Source organism: Megascapheus bottae, chromosome 15, assembly GCF_031878675.1.
Source record: "Megascapheus bottae isolate mThoBot1 chromosome 15, mThoBot2.hap1, whole genome shotgun sequence".
In the NCBI taxonomy this organism is placed as follows: Eukaryota; Metazoa; Chordata; class Mammalia; order Rodentia; family Geomyidae; genus Megascapheus; species Megascapheus bottae.
The window spans coordinates 13,340,634-13,355,216 of record NC_143523.1 but is presented as its reverse complement, the minus strand read 5'-3'; the positions used below and the strand labels follow the sequence as shown (position 1 = coordinate 13,355,216).

Here is a 14,583-nt window from a genome sequence, read left to right as displayed (position 1 = left end):
GGTTTGCCATTTTTGAGTTTGCCCCAACCTAAGCCATCTAAATCACATCTCTGGCTAGCAAACTTCTGCTGCGGCCTCTCCCTCACCTCCCTCACATTGGCAGGGCCTTCTTCCTTTTGACATGCAGAATCTCCATGGCATCTGGATTCACCTCCCCGTGCAGGTGATCTTCAGCTTCCAGCGCCTCCAGCCTCCCCTGCAGAAATTAAACATACCCCTGTGTTAAAATGCTACTTTCCTCACCACCTCACAAGATACACTAACACGCCCAGATGCATGCTCACCCTCCTGTCCCTGACCAAGATAAAGGAGCCTCAAGACGAGACTGAGAAACAAGCCAAGGCAATCTCTCATTTAGATGTGGCATCTTTCTTCTCCACAAAGTAGGGTTCAAAATGCAGACTGTCAGAGCCAGCAAGTCCCTGACCCTTTCCGCACATGTAACGAGCTAGCAGTCAGCACAGCCTGGTCTGCCCTGGCCCGGATTGATGTCGCTCTGGTAGGTTTGCCTCTGCAGAACGAATGGCTGTGACTTCAGAGAAAACCCTGCAGGAAGTTTAACCCGTATGTCATCCACCCGGTCATCTCAGACCCATGAAATTAGGCTCCTTGCTCGAGCTGCATTTCACACTTCTTTAGAGCCAGCTGACCTTTGGCCAAAAATAAACTTTGAAAAGCAACAATGAGTTTGCCTTTCCTGTGGTTCTGCAAGGCAGCGTGGATTTGTAGCTTTCTACTCACACAAGCTCTCCAGAGACCCAGCGCCCTTGCATTGGCCAGTTCTGCGGCCCGCCGAGCCATTTCCACTTTGTAGGAGCCAGGAGGGGTCCAGCCAACACCTCGGGTCAGGTTCAGATCGGATCTGTACTTGACCTTGAGGAAAGGAGGAAACGAGGAGTTTGGGGTTATGTTCACCATGGAGTAGATAGATAGGGCTTAAAGGGAGCTGTGAAATTGGTAAGATGTCATCATTAAGACAAAGGGATGGAACTCATCTGACAATGTCATGTTTTGAGCCTGACTAGCATGTGACTGTCCTTCTAGTAGTGGAAGCAGCTTTGGGAGAGGGATGGGGCCGGGCCTCCTGGTTCAAATCTGAGCTCCTACTTTTAATTTGCTCTGTTGCCTAAGGGAAGTCACTTCCCTTGGCTGGGCTTCAGGTACTGGGCAAGCGGGGGGCAGCCTGGATAACTTTTCTGGGATCCTTTGGTAATAGTATAGCATAATGACCCCAGAACGTAGGGTCTCACATTCAATATCCAGGTGCTGCCATTCTGAGATCTATCTATAAAATGAGCCCTACAGAGGTTGTAAAGGCTACATGCAGAATGCCTGGAGAGCATCCGCCTAGAGTGTGGCCCAGAACAACATCTAAGAAGGCTCACATCACTCTGCAGCTGGTGAGCCTTCTGGGCATGCTTCAGGCTCAACTGCTCCGGGTCGCAGGAGGGCTGCGGCAAAGGCTGCCTGTAATGCACATTGCTGGCCAGTTGCTGGCTTCTCTTAGCCTGGAGGAAGCCAGGCTGATCTGGGCGGCTATGGAACTGGGACCGACTCATGGCAAAGGCCTTCTTGTACTCGTTGTCACTTTGGATCCTGCCGACGTTGAGGAAATGTCTCATCCTTGGGTCATCATTGATGCTACGGTACCCAATCTGCAGACCACGGTCACGCAGGAAGGCCTCTTTGTACCGGAACTACAAGTCAGAAGAGCAGAGTTGAGTAGTTCAATGAGATGAGAGCTGAGACTTCTAATATGACACCAATCCATACCCACTGATGATAGTACTTGGTCTTACTGATGCTCTAATGAATACTATACAGGGAGAGAACTCCGTCCATTCTATCACTGACTTCTTTCTAGTCTTCAAGGACCTAATCCAGGGCCTCTTAAATCAGTAGTGGTGATGGACTGCTTTTGTGTTCCTAAATTCTTTATTCATCATATGGATTCCTACTATTTTTCACTTGAAAACACCAAAATTGACCTTTATTCACTGAGATAGGCCTACCAATCATTTGCTTCAGTGCAAAACATCAAATTGTTAAGGACATTGACTGTTGGTCCGAGTACTTGGCTCAATCTGGACTGGCAAACAAGCATGTAAGGATAGATATCTAATATCTAGTCAATGGCATTCTCCTTTTCAGCAGTCACAGCTGCCATGCTTTGAACACCTGTTACGTATCAGACACTGCAAAAATCTGTTCCTTCATCAGTCCCTACATCAGTCTTATGAGACAAGTATTTGATCCTTATTTTAGAGATGTAAACATTTGAGTTCAGATAATTTAAGCATCTCATCCCAAACAAATAGCCAAGTTTTAGGTGGCTGACCCATCTAAGAGACATCAAATTGGTGGGGAAAAAATCCCATCGCTTTCTGCTCTAGCACAATGTGCTTCAGCTAAAAGATGTTCCCTTATTAGCAACCAACTAACCAATCATGTATCCTCTGACTTTCAGATCTTGGTCAATAGACTTTTAAGTGTGCTTGTCCTAGATTAGGCCCAGTGGTTCAAACCTATAATTCTAGCTACTCAGGAGGCAAAGACTGCAAAATCATGGTTGGAAGGAAACGCAATGGTACATGTCTGTCACCCCAACTCTGTGAAAGGTGTAAATAGGAAGATCATGGTCCAGGCAGGCCCCAAGCATAATCTGGACAGAAAACATAAAAAAAATGAAAGCAAAAGGGCTAAGGTGTTGTGTAAGAGGTAAACTAGGCCCTGAGTCCAAGCTCTACTGATGTCAAAATAAAGCCTGCTTCTCCTAAAAGAATACAACTTTCTCCAATTCTGAACATTTTGCTACAATCCTAGGAAATAGGCCTGCTTTGGTGTGGCGAGAGAGTAAGGCTAACAGTCCTGGTGCTTGTCTTGTGCCTTCCAGAAGAACTGGAGTAAACAGCATGAACCCTGTCAGTGGTGAACAGAGCATGGAGTCTTACATCACTGGCGATCTCCCTGGATACCCGGGCAGTCTGGAACGGGATGGCATCCAGCCTGAAGTCATAGCCACCAGCCCGGTTCTGTTCCCAAGAGTTTCTGTAGACTTTCTAGATTGGGGAAAAAAAAGTGTAGGTAAACAAGGGGGACATCAATGGCTTGAGTGTTATCTATTCTCAGCAGGAGCCATTTCTAAATATGGTGCACTCCTGGAATGGAGGACCCAGAGGTGGCCCCTGGGGACTCCTCAGCTCTGACACTGGTGGGGCTGAAGGGTTTCTACTCTTAGCTCCCAACCTGCTGACTAGGCCCTGTTCTTGTGGGGTTCCAGTCTATAGGTCTGGCTCATTTGCCACACTCCTTGTTCTCAGAGACCCTGTCATTCTTTCCTCTCTCTTCATTCATTCTCTGTCTCATGTGCAGCCTCTAGATGCCAGAGTAAAAAGTACCAGGCCCCAGTTTCTTCCCAAGGATGAACAATGCTGTCCTTGGGTCTTAGAACAGAGCCAAGCATCCCATTGTTAATCACAATACTAATGGGGACCCAATGTTAATCCCATCGATTCCCAGTGGGCCCCTCAGCCTGGCTGGGATTACAGCATACCTTCAAGATGCGGCAAGCTGCATCTTCTGAGCATCCTAGGGGATCTACAGGAAAGGCAGGAGCCCTCCACTGAACACAACACGTTATCAACACCTGATCAGGTCCCTGTCCCAGGTCTTTCCTGGTATTTTTTTTCTTTTTTGATTTCTTTCCTTTTTGGATAACTCTGACATCCCCTCTGGGAGTCTATAATCACGTCCTCCTAATCCTCAGTTTGAGCCATATCACCGATAGAGGCCTCACAATTTTCTGTGCCTTCGTAGAGCTCAGTTTTCTTTCAAGATAAGAGAATGGCTTCATGAAAGGAGTCCTTGGGAGGTCCCAGTGGAGGCTTGTCCTTTATTCAGCCCCACAGAAGGGAGACAACAGGATGGCCACAACACCAACGGATGACAAAGTGACAGCCCCAGATCTTGTCATTGGCTCACTTGTTCTGTGAGTGACAGTAGTTATGGGACTCTAAAGTACCATACTTTTTTCACCTGGAAATACAGGTCAAGGCTGGTGTGCTGTTCTACAGGAACTTGAGGGGGACTGAGCAAAGGAAGAGGCCAAGCAAAAAGCAAAGCACCTTCCCCTCTTGGGCCTGGAATGAGAAGGGAGCAGAGAGTGCTGGAGCAACCAGGGGTCGCCTCATCTCTATGTACTGCTGTTACTGTCACCTTTGCTTCTGAACCTCATCTCTTACTCTAGTATCCAACACTCCAGATCATGGGTCAAACATCCAATGTGCCCTAGAAATCTGAACCCAGTTCTTACTTAAGGAAATCACTTAACAGATGGATCACAGAACCAGAATGGGTGGTTTACTCCCTCACTATTGAGCTTAGCAGCAGCTAGGGCTAAAATATACATAGCAGAAGAAAAGCAATCAGATAACGGGAGATGAACAACCTCATTGGTTAGCATCCTGCTTCCTGGATTAGAGACCCCATAGGTACTAGAGTAATAAGTAGATCAGGACCCCACCCCTTTCCACGTACTTTCCTCATAAAGGTCTCTATACCAGATCTGGGCCAGTTAATGACACTGAACTTTACACAACATCAAAGTCCAACATCATCCCTTTGATGCTCGATCCCCGCCCACACACCCAGCTTCTGGACACTGGGTTCAACTGTGGAGACAGTGGCCTCAGTGGGGCAGGTATGCTAGCTCCATTTCTCTGGCACGCCTCACTGTATACTATTTGCTTGTGACCACTTTCTCCCTGAGTTTTCTATTCTGTTGGGGTTTTTGCCTTGCCACTGGGATTCTTTAGATTCCGCGGACTCTTTGATTCGGAACCCTGGGTGTTCCTCTTCTTGATCACAGTGGGCGCAGTTTTGTCCCCGTCCTCACACATTAGAGTCATTTGATTTTTGAGTTATTTCGGCTGCCTTACACATCTCAATAGCTTTCTTTGCCCAGGAAGGTCACTTTGCTTCCACATCCTCCTCACACAGCACTTGATCCAATTGTGCATATTCCACACGCCCCCAAAGAAGTGCTCTTTCAAATGAGGTTCATGAGTTCTCTGCACCTGCAGGCCCCAGCAGCTAATTTCAGCTCCAGGACTCTGTGGGTTAGACACCCTTTGTGAGAGAAAAACATGCTTCCTTCACCAGCTTAAGGGTGGCTGTCCTCCTTACACAGGGACCCAAATGACCTAGTAGTTTCAGCTCAGTTTCATGGTTGTGGGCCTCTGAGAGTCCTTCCAGTGGAGGCCTGGCCTCTCCATTGGGCATTAATGAGCTGAATGTTGTGTGTCAGCTCTGCTGAAGGGGCGGGCCAGTTTCCCCAGATGGAAGCCAGCCCACCAGAGCTGCTGTTCTAAAATTATCCTTGGTTCATCCCTCAAAAGTATCAAATGGTCATAATAACTCATATTTACAAAGCACCAGTGCATTCACTGCGTGGGATCCCACAGGGCTTTACAAACCTAACAAACTAATACACACGCTAACTAGAAGGCGCCTCTGCCAACCCCTGCGAGGCGGCCACCTCTGAGGTGAGCTGCAGCAGCTGTCGATCTGCACGCAGCCCCAGGATACAATGGCCAGGCCAAGGAGGAAAGAATGGCTGGGCTCTAGGAGGCCGCATGCTGCCCCAGGCCAACACACTCAGCCTGTGTTGTTCCGATCTGACAGCGTCTTTTGATTCTGCTGCCTCTCTACCTGTTATCCGGGGATCACAGGCCTTGCTGGCCGTGCGGCTGCCTATTCTGTTTCAACTGGGGGCCTCCAACCCCTGCTAACAAGAAGCCTGGATTTAGGAAACAACGTCTTGGTTATTCACGCAAAGAGCATGCATCCAAAGGGAAATTGGAGTGCTGGAGGGTAGGGCTCCTTGCACAAAGGGGTGAGCTGCGTTGGGATGAGCTGGAATACCAAGTGGCATCCTTGCAAACTGTGGGGAGAGATGGTGCTACCCATCTCCACGGTGACAGCCCTGTGACAGCTGAGGGGTCTCCACCCATGGAGATACCCCACTGCTACCATTCTCTTGGGCCCACAGATACCATTCCCTTGCCTGTAACTCAGCACAGAACTGAGGTCTTGGAGCCATATCAAGACCCAGAATTGTAGAGCCAGAGGGAAGTTCAGTGTAGCGCAGCCTCATTCTGAGCCTTGGTGAGGGAAAGTAACCAAAAGTCACAGAAACAGTTTATCTCTGTTCTCACTTTAGGTAGTGCTCTTTTCCAAGCCCTTGTTTGTAGGGCTTTTGAACAAATAAAAGGCACAGTCTGTTTTACAAAAGTAGGCGCCCATCCCATGAAGCACGAGCTCACTTACATCACTCAAGTGCAGCGCATTGAGGCGGGCTCTGGTGAATTCGGGATGGTCAGGAATCAGGGTGTATTTGTGTAGGGATTCTGCATCTCCAGCTCTGTACAGGCGCTGTGGACAAGGCAGGCTCAGGGTCAAGACAGAACTTTACTTGCTGAAAGCACGAATGAAAAGCAACTGATTCCCTTCCTGTCCCATCTTCTTGATGACCTGCCTGATGGAGCCAAACCTGGCCCTGCCTTGGAGAATTTCTTTCTAGAATTCTCTGCTGGGAGGAGGGTGTCTATGTGGCTGGTTTTAAATAAACCTTGTTTTAAAAGATTTCTGTAAATGGGCCATGAGCCAACATCTTGGTTGGTCACTTTTGTTTTATTCAGCAAAAAATTTGTGTGCATTTCAGAAAACCTTTACAATTAATTTACATTCTCTTGCTATTAACAAGGTGTACGCTCAGACTGCTTAAGATTATAGGTAGTTATCCATTCTTTTTATTATAAAGAGGATTATATCCATCATATTCTTAAAATGCCTAATGCATTCAGAAAATTAAGGCTTTCACAGTTCTCCTTGATCTTAGGAAAACCCAATTTCTAACACTCCAGCTTCATTGTTGTCACCATATTTAGGGTAGCCACTTAAGAATTGCAAACAAATTTAGGAAAATATATTCTAAACCTGATCCATTCCCAATGCACTCTGGGCTTTGCAAACATAAGTCTATCTGGACAGGTTCTGTGATATGGGGCCACTCTGTTACTGTGGAAAGGACAGAAATCCTTGGCCACTCAGGGGGAATAAAAAGACACGTAGCTTCCTATTCTTTGAAATAAATACATGAGAGAGAAAATGGGGCTAAATTACACAGGGAGTAAAAGCAGAAAGAAGCTTGGAATATAACTGTTCTCTCTCTTTTTTCCCTAACTGGGTTATATTAAGCTTTTAATAACACCGCTATCCATCAGCAATTAAGATGTATCTGGTCTTGTGGTTGTTGAAAGCTCATCAATAATATCTGGCATTATTATCATTATGAGTCAAACTATAATAAGAGGCATTTGTGGAAGACTTAACTGTGTTCTTGGCATATGCTAGAAGCTTTATTTGCTTTTATTTATTTGATCCTTAGTTAATTCACTTAATCAGTTAATTCACTTAATCATATGAAATGGCTGCTCTCTTTATCCCCCACCCCACCCTCCTCCTTCATATGAGGGAGCCTCCTCCTTCATAATCACGCAAGACATAAAGGTGTCCATGTGCAACAACCCAGAACCTGGGCTCCTCAGCACTGAACAGTAAAGTAGCAGGACCTTGCCATGTGCCCAGGCAAAGAGGGCAAAGAACTCACCTCATTGCAGTGTATATAGCTATTCTGGGCATGAACCAAGTCTGGGGAGTCAACCACAGTGGTGAACTTCATGCTCTCTGGTTTGGTACGATATTTGCTCTACAAGGAGAAAACAAAGATTCCCACACAACCCAATCAAACATCATGCTCCCCCTCATTTAAAAAAAAAATTTCCCATTTTCACCCTGCCTTCTCAGGGCCAAAGGAACCAGTGCCATTAGTGAGAGACAAGTCTCTCTCGTTGGTGGGCACATAACTATCAGGACTACAGGAGAAATCCAAATTCTCCTTTGTGATGAGAAAACATTGACTATTTACTTCCCCTCGACATAGGAGAATTCAGTGAAGGTCAGCATTAGGCCCCAATGGGGCCCTGCACAGATCCTGCCTGCCCAAGTGAGGTTATTACGAGGCTGAAGTTGGTAGGACTGAACCTCAGGGACACTGCAGGACAGGAATTCCCAGGTCATCAGTCTATCAGGCTGGTGGAGATTCAGTCAATGTCGCTATCCCTGTGCAACTATTAGCATTATCTGAAACCAAATGGTTGCTAGAAAACAGGCAGTTCCAGGAAACTCAGCAGGGAAGTGCACAGTTCTCCCTCCATCAGTGAAAACTGTGGGCCATTTTAGGCTATAGCTGGGCATCAGGTATTTACTGAGGCCCTCCTCATGTGTTTTGCCTTCAGTGCTCCAGTGGTGGAACTGTTTGGAGGGAAATGTCACTTCGTTTTCGGATTTGGTTTACAAATGGCCCCAGGAAATTAATGAGATGCCAGCAGCCCTGGATTTCTCTTGGGACCACAACTCTGTAAGCAAGCTCTCTCTTCAAAGGAAATGCTAGGTTGCCATGTCATTTTAGGAGGACAGGCTTCTGGTACCTCGCTGATGAGCTCTCCTGCCTTCTTGGCACTCTCCATCTGGGGGGATCTCAGTGCCAGCCAGGGAGTCCCCTTCATGCCCACTAGGTCTGACTTGTAGCGGCACTGCAGGAAGAAAAACATGGGCTTCTATCAGGACAGTGTATAGAATGATTAGGGCATTGTAAGACATCCTTGATTTGCAACAGCATGTGTGATTATGTTGCCTCTCTACAGTCCAATCTCTTCATTGTGAATGGATCATCAAATACAACTCTTTGAATTTATGTTTTTCTTTTGTTTTCTTCCCTGAGAATTAAATAGTGGGTCATGAATGACACACAAAATTCCAGACCAGTGAATTAGCAGAACATGAAACACAAAATAATGGCCTAAGTGGATGATTACTCAAAGAAAAAGCTGAGGTTCAGGTATGTTGGCACATGCTTATCTCCTAGTTATATGAGAGGCACAAGCCTGTAATGGTCCAAGGCCAGGCTAGGCAAAATCCGAAGACAGTTTCCATAGACACTGTTCAGCTGATTTCTGAAAAGTAAACTAAGTTGCAAAGTCTAGAGTTCAAATCTCAGTACCATCCTAAAAACAGAGAGAGAGAGAGAGAGAGAGAGAGAGAGAGAGAGAGAGAGGGAGAGAGAGAGGAGAGAGGAGAGAGAGAGAGGAAAGAGGAGAGAGGAGAGAGAGAGAGAGAGAGAGAGGAGAGAGAGAGAGAGAGAGAGAGAGAGAGAGAGAGAGAGAGAGAGGAGAGAGAGGAGAGAGAGAGAGGAGAGAGGAGAGAGAGGAGAGAGAGAGGAGAGAGGAGAGAGAGGAGAGAGAGAGGAGAGAGGAGAGAGAGAGGAGAGAGGAGAGAGAGAGAGAGAGAGAGAGAGAGAGAGAGAGAGAGAGAGAGAGAGAGAGAGAGAGAGAGAGAGAGAGAGAGACATGATAGAGGTAGGGCTCAAATCCAAGCATGGATAGGACTATTGTGTTGCATTTCTGCAAGAAAAGCAAGTGAGTGCCTGAATAGAAACAATCTAGACATGGTTCAGGTGATAAAGGGATATTAGATTCTAGATTAAACTACAGTGATTCCCAGCAAATTGTTTTATCAAAATATGACTTGGTTTCTCTCTGTCATCTATCAAGGACTTAATAATCCCTCTCTCTTGAATTTTTGTTCTAGTGGTAGTTACTGGCAGTGGTGGAGGAAAGAGTCAATTTTAGAAACTAGAACAAATTTGTATACATCTGGCTAATAGCATCCATTTTAATCATTTCATGCCTCAGTTTACCTTTCCCCACTATAACCTACTATGGCTTCCTTTGGACTGCAAGAACAGGCTAAGTTTTATCTTTCTTTGTTCATTTTAAGGGATCAGAAGATTAAGCCTCTACCACTATTCCTGAAAGTGTCAACCTATGAGCTGCTTTAAGACAATGAGTCTCATTAGAGGCTCCCTAAAACGTCAGCACTTATGAAGTTTCCTTGATCTGCCCACATTACCCACGATGAGTCAGTCACCAAATACCTTTCTTCTTCTCTTTATGGTAATTAGGTATTTTTTTAAAGGTGGAAAAAGCCTCTCTAAGGAAATCTAAAATTTGGATCTAAACGAAGTTGATGGCATTTCTCTAATTTAGATATAAGCTGTGCTGTAACGCAAAATATCACTCCAGATACCAGCCTGTTGGCCTTTTTAGTTGTCTTTCATTTCAGGATTCACAGTGCTCCTCACAGCTGGTCTCAAAGAGGGGCCGTTTCTGATCTACTGTCTGCTGGTTAATGCCCCGTGCAAATTCCACTCTGCCTTCCAACTGCTGAGGGAAGACATCACTCAGGCACCGGAGCAGGTTTCAAAACCCCATGTCAGTAAGACTGCTTTTTTGTACCTCGATCTTTCAGTCTACACCAGCAAAGCTTTTGCCTTCGACTCTTGATAAAGAACAGAGAAAATTGGATAAATTTCTAAGTTGGAGAGAATAATCCTCCAGGGTCTCCTCACAGCCAGGCCTTCCTCCTTTCATAAGCCAGATGAAGTGGGGGGCGCTCTTTCAACTTGCCTTTTGTTGAGAGCTGAACAGTATGATTGCAGGTAAGCCAGAAAGCAAGATGCAGGCTCCCCAAAGATCTCGCTTCTAAATGGGTTGTCTATTGATATCTCAGCTCCCAGGCCAGCTTTGACTATTCACACAGACCCTAAAAACAACACATCTGCCCCAGACTTCAGGACAGAAGGGGGATGAGGAGGAGAGGGGGGAGCTGAGAGGTGTCAGCTACCCCAAAATGGTTTGGAGAGTCATTCTAAGAAAAGAAATAAACCTGTTCTAAACTGCCCATCTAAATCTGGCTTTGCCAAATGCAACCTCACTCTTTTCCTTACATACAGAAAGTCTGGAAGCCACCTGCAGATTCATGGGGTTTTCCAAAACCTTTATTTTGGAAGTGTTGTACATATGCCTGCTGCAGCATTCAGTGTCTAAAATTCTAAGGGATGCAGGAAACTATGCAAAAAGAAATGTGCCCAAGGGGCTGCCTGGAGGAAGGGGCATACTGTGATATTAATAAGTGACATTATCATCACCATCATGTTATAGTGTGTTTGCTTTAGATCATGGCTTCATTCTGTCTTTTGATACTCAAATAATGGTTTGAGGTTTCAGAAGAGCAGTGAGAAGCTGTGCTCTGGGCAAGCCAGACTGATAACGCTTAACAGCCCAAACTGGAGCTGCTGGGCTCATAATCCAAGCATCTAGAAAAGCCAATGAGGCTGAACCAAGGCTCAAAGGCAGAGCTAGAAATCCTACTTCACTTCCAGTAACTGGATCATCTTGAGCAAGTCATTTTGCTGCCAACTTGGGGCCTAAATAAGTTAAATTAGTACCTTATTATTGCATCTGTAAAAATGGCAACCTACCTAAATATTAAGTGGGACTGGACAAAATGTTTGCACTCACACCTGGCCCAAGGGCAAAGGTTCCATATATAATTACCACTGCTGCTGCTGTTGCTGTGATTTCTGAAGGGGGCAATGAGGTCTGATTTTTCAGGCAACTGCTCCTCAACCCCCAGAGGGAGCGGAAAAGGAGCAAGGGAGGACAGACTTGAAACTAGCACCCATCCACAATGAATGCTGCACAGGCTAGCAGATGAGAAACAGGTGAGCTCCAGGGCAGAACAGGGGCAGAGAACGCCATGTGGAGCTGGGTACAAGATGCAGGGCCATCTCTCAGACCTCTCTGGTGTAAGCCAAAGCTTTCTTCTGGCACAGACGGCAGTGGGCAGGAGAGATAGTTGTTTCATGGGCCCTTCCCAGATTGCTGAGGGGCATGAACTCTGTTGAACGTGTATTTCTTTTCAACAGATCAGGATCAACCACGTGAGACTAATTTTTGATAAGGACTATAATAAAGTTGAATGCTCTCAAGTCAACTATTCATGTCAGCTTGGAATTCAGTGTCCCAAATTAACCAATGTAGAATCTTAAAACAAGGCATGATACAGTCATTTAAATTTTACGTAGTAGTTTCTTAGCCTCTAAAAATATGATTTGTATTACATTTTTAAATGTCAGTATAAAACTGAATCCCCTTTTTACAACTACTTTAAGGTAATTTTTTAAAAACAGAAAATGTCCATATGAGATTGCTAACTCCCATTACCACTTTTAAAATTAAGGAGGGGGAGTACTGGAGTTGAACTCAAGACTTCATGCTTGCTAGGCAGGTGTTATACCATTTGAGGCCACAACTCTCCAGTCCCTTTTACTCAGGTTATTTTTTTTAGATAGGGTCTCAATTTTTGCCTAGGCTGGCCTAGATCTGAATCCTCCTATTTATGCTTCCTGCCAACTGGGATGACAGTCATATATCACTATTTCCTACCCTTTTCTGTTGAAATGGAGTCTGGAGAACTCTTTCCCTAGAAAAACACTTTTTTGGTTGGTCTGGAACTATTCTCCAGATCACAGTTTCCCACACAGTCAGGATGATAGGCATGAGCTACTAATGCCGGGCTACTTCATCCCACTTTTTATATTAAATTTTTCTTTCTCTTCACAAATAACCTAAATCATATCTCTAGGTAACGTTTAGGCTTTTTTCTTTTTTCCCCTCAGTAAAATGAAACAATACTCAATTGATCCCACCACTTGAAAAAAGAATGTATTATAGAGCTGACCCAAAAAGAATGTATTATAGAGCTGACCCAAACTGTGTTGCCTTTCTAATGCAAAGATGGAGGCTAGGAAGTGAAGGTTGCTCCAGGACATCCTTTCAGTAAGTACAAAACTGGATTCCAGCCTCCAGTGACCTCTATGTCTACCTCAAAGCCCTGTCCTAGCTCAACTCAGAAAGTTTCTTTTCTCCCAAGAAACAAGGAATCACAAGAGAGTGCTTGGTGCAGCACCAGATAATCAAGCTTTTAGCTGCTGTTGGGGGAAATCTTTACATCGCCCCTGGTGGTGGGAGGACTCTAAAATGGAACCTAGACAGACCCCTTGGTAATCAAAACACTCTTTCTGGACTTCAGGATTTACCCCTGTATCATGAGGTGAGAGGTGTGTTCCAAGCTCCTGACAAGAAGCCAGTGGAGTTCCAAGTATGGGTTCTGGAGTCGGCCCTGTCTCAGTTACCTCTATTGTGCCCTCATTCACAAAACACAAGCAACAACTGGCCCTACCCTAGAGGTTACATGGACAAGAGCTGCCCTTGACCTAGGCCCTGTGCTCTGTGACCCATCCCTGCACTCTGGCTGCATTCTGGCCTCGAATATGCCAAAGCTGCACCTTTAGCCTTTGACTTTGCTATTCTAGTCACCTAGAATTCTCTATCCTTTTCTATTTTCTTGGCCTTTGTTCCAATGTCACATTTGAACTAAGAAATACTCAGTGCTGTATTTTAAATTACAGAAGTGCATTATTATCAACCCCCCCACCCACTTCCCCACTCCATTTGTCTCCATAGTAAAAACCATCCTCCGACATACAATTCCCCTTGTCCATTATGGTTAATCTTTCTCTAAGACATTTCAAGTTTCATGAGCCTAAGAACTATACAATTCTTTTGTTGACTCCTGTATCCCCAGACCTAGCATACTGCCTGGAATATAGTAGCTGCTCAACAAATATTGACTGAATGATTAAATAAATGATATCCACCTACAGGACACAGGCTAAGCAGGTCACTGGAGCAAGGCTAATCCAGAGTGCCAAGGGATAAGCAGAGATTTGCGCCTGGGTGTGTTGGGAGAGAAGCTTAGTTAGCATTCCCTAAGAACTCCCCTGCTCCCTACCTCACTTTGTAGAGCATGGGCTCTCTTGGCCCAGGCCATCTTCAGATCTTCCGGTAGTGCTGTAAACTCATGATACTGTGTCCGGTAGTCATAGTCACTGGCCAGAGCCTGGGCCTTCCTGGCATGGACCAGATGTAGCATGTCCCTGGGCAGGTGGCACTGGGCTTGGCTGCTGGCCGCCTCCCTGCGGTAGTGATAGTCACTTTGTAACTGGCCCATCCTCTGGCAGTGCTGAAGCCGGGGGTCGTCACGTACACTCTGCACCCCGAGGAGTCTCCCTCGTTCCTTCACAAAGTCATGTCTGTAGAGAAACTGGAAATATGGACGTGCTGGTCAGGATCCTACACACACATAACTTAAACTCCATCTATAAGGTGTCAGCAAAGACCCTGGAAAAATGACCTCTTCTTGTTCTGGGAGGTGATATTCTAAGAACTACCACAGTTGGGGGTGGGGAGGGGAGTGTGCTGGCCTAAAAGCATGCCTTCCTCCCTGGGGGACTCAACAGTTAAAACGCTGTTCTTCTCATCTCATTAAAATCTAACGCTTGAATCCAGAGCGAGGGGCTCCGCTCAAACAAGGTAAAACTGCAACTTGTGTTTTATACATTCCCTCTTGGCAAAATATTAAACCCAAAAGACAGGATCTGTTTATTTGAAGTCTGCCTTTTCGTGAATTGTTTGTGGGAAAGAGAAAGTCACCTTCATGTCCCAGAGCTGTGGTGCAGGAGTCACAGCTGGTAAACCACCACCAAAGGGAACCACCTAG

The 14,583-nt window shown here is 45.7% G+C and overlaps 1 protein-coding gene across 6 annotated transcripts in view; it reads right to left on the bottom strand.

The window, feature by feature from the left end:
* Positions 1 to 91: 91 nt before the first annotated feature.
* Nrap (nebulin related anchoring protein) overlaps positions 92 to 14,583 on the bottom strand; it is a 68,817-nt gene continuing 54,325 nt past the window's right edge. For 4 of the 6 annotated variants that reach the window (XM_090345818.1, XM_090345819.1, XM_090345816.1 and 1 more), the window contains 7 exons: positions 13,816 to 14,127; positions 8,550 to 8,654; positions 7,670 to 7,768; positions 6,328 to 6,432; positions 2,952 to 3,059; positions 1,386 to 1,697; positions 190 to 873 (listed from right to left, as the gene is read on the bottom strand). In XM_090345818.1, coding sequence (XP_090201944.1) covers positions 601 to 873; positions 1,386 to 1,697; positions 2,952 to 3,059; positions 6,328 to 6,432; positions 7,670 to 7,768; positions 8,550 to 8,654; positions 13,816 to 14,127 — 1,314 coding nt within the window. In that variant the 3' untranslated portion in view covers positions 190 to 600. Of the gene's footprint in view, positions 874 to 1,385; positions 1,698 to 2,951; positions 3,060 to 6,327; positions 6,433 to 7,669; positions 7,769 to 8,549; positions 8,655 to 13,815; positions 14,128 to 14,583 lie in introns of all 6 variants that reach the window. The other 2 variants (XM_090345820.1, XM_090345821.1) reach the window with 1 other exon arrangement.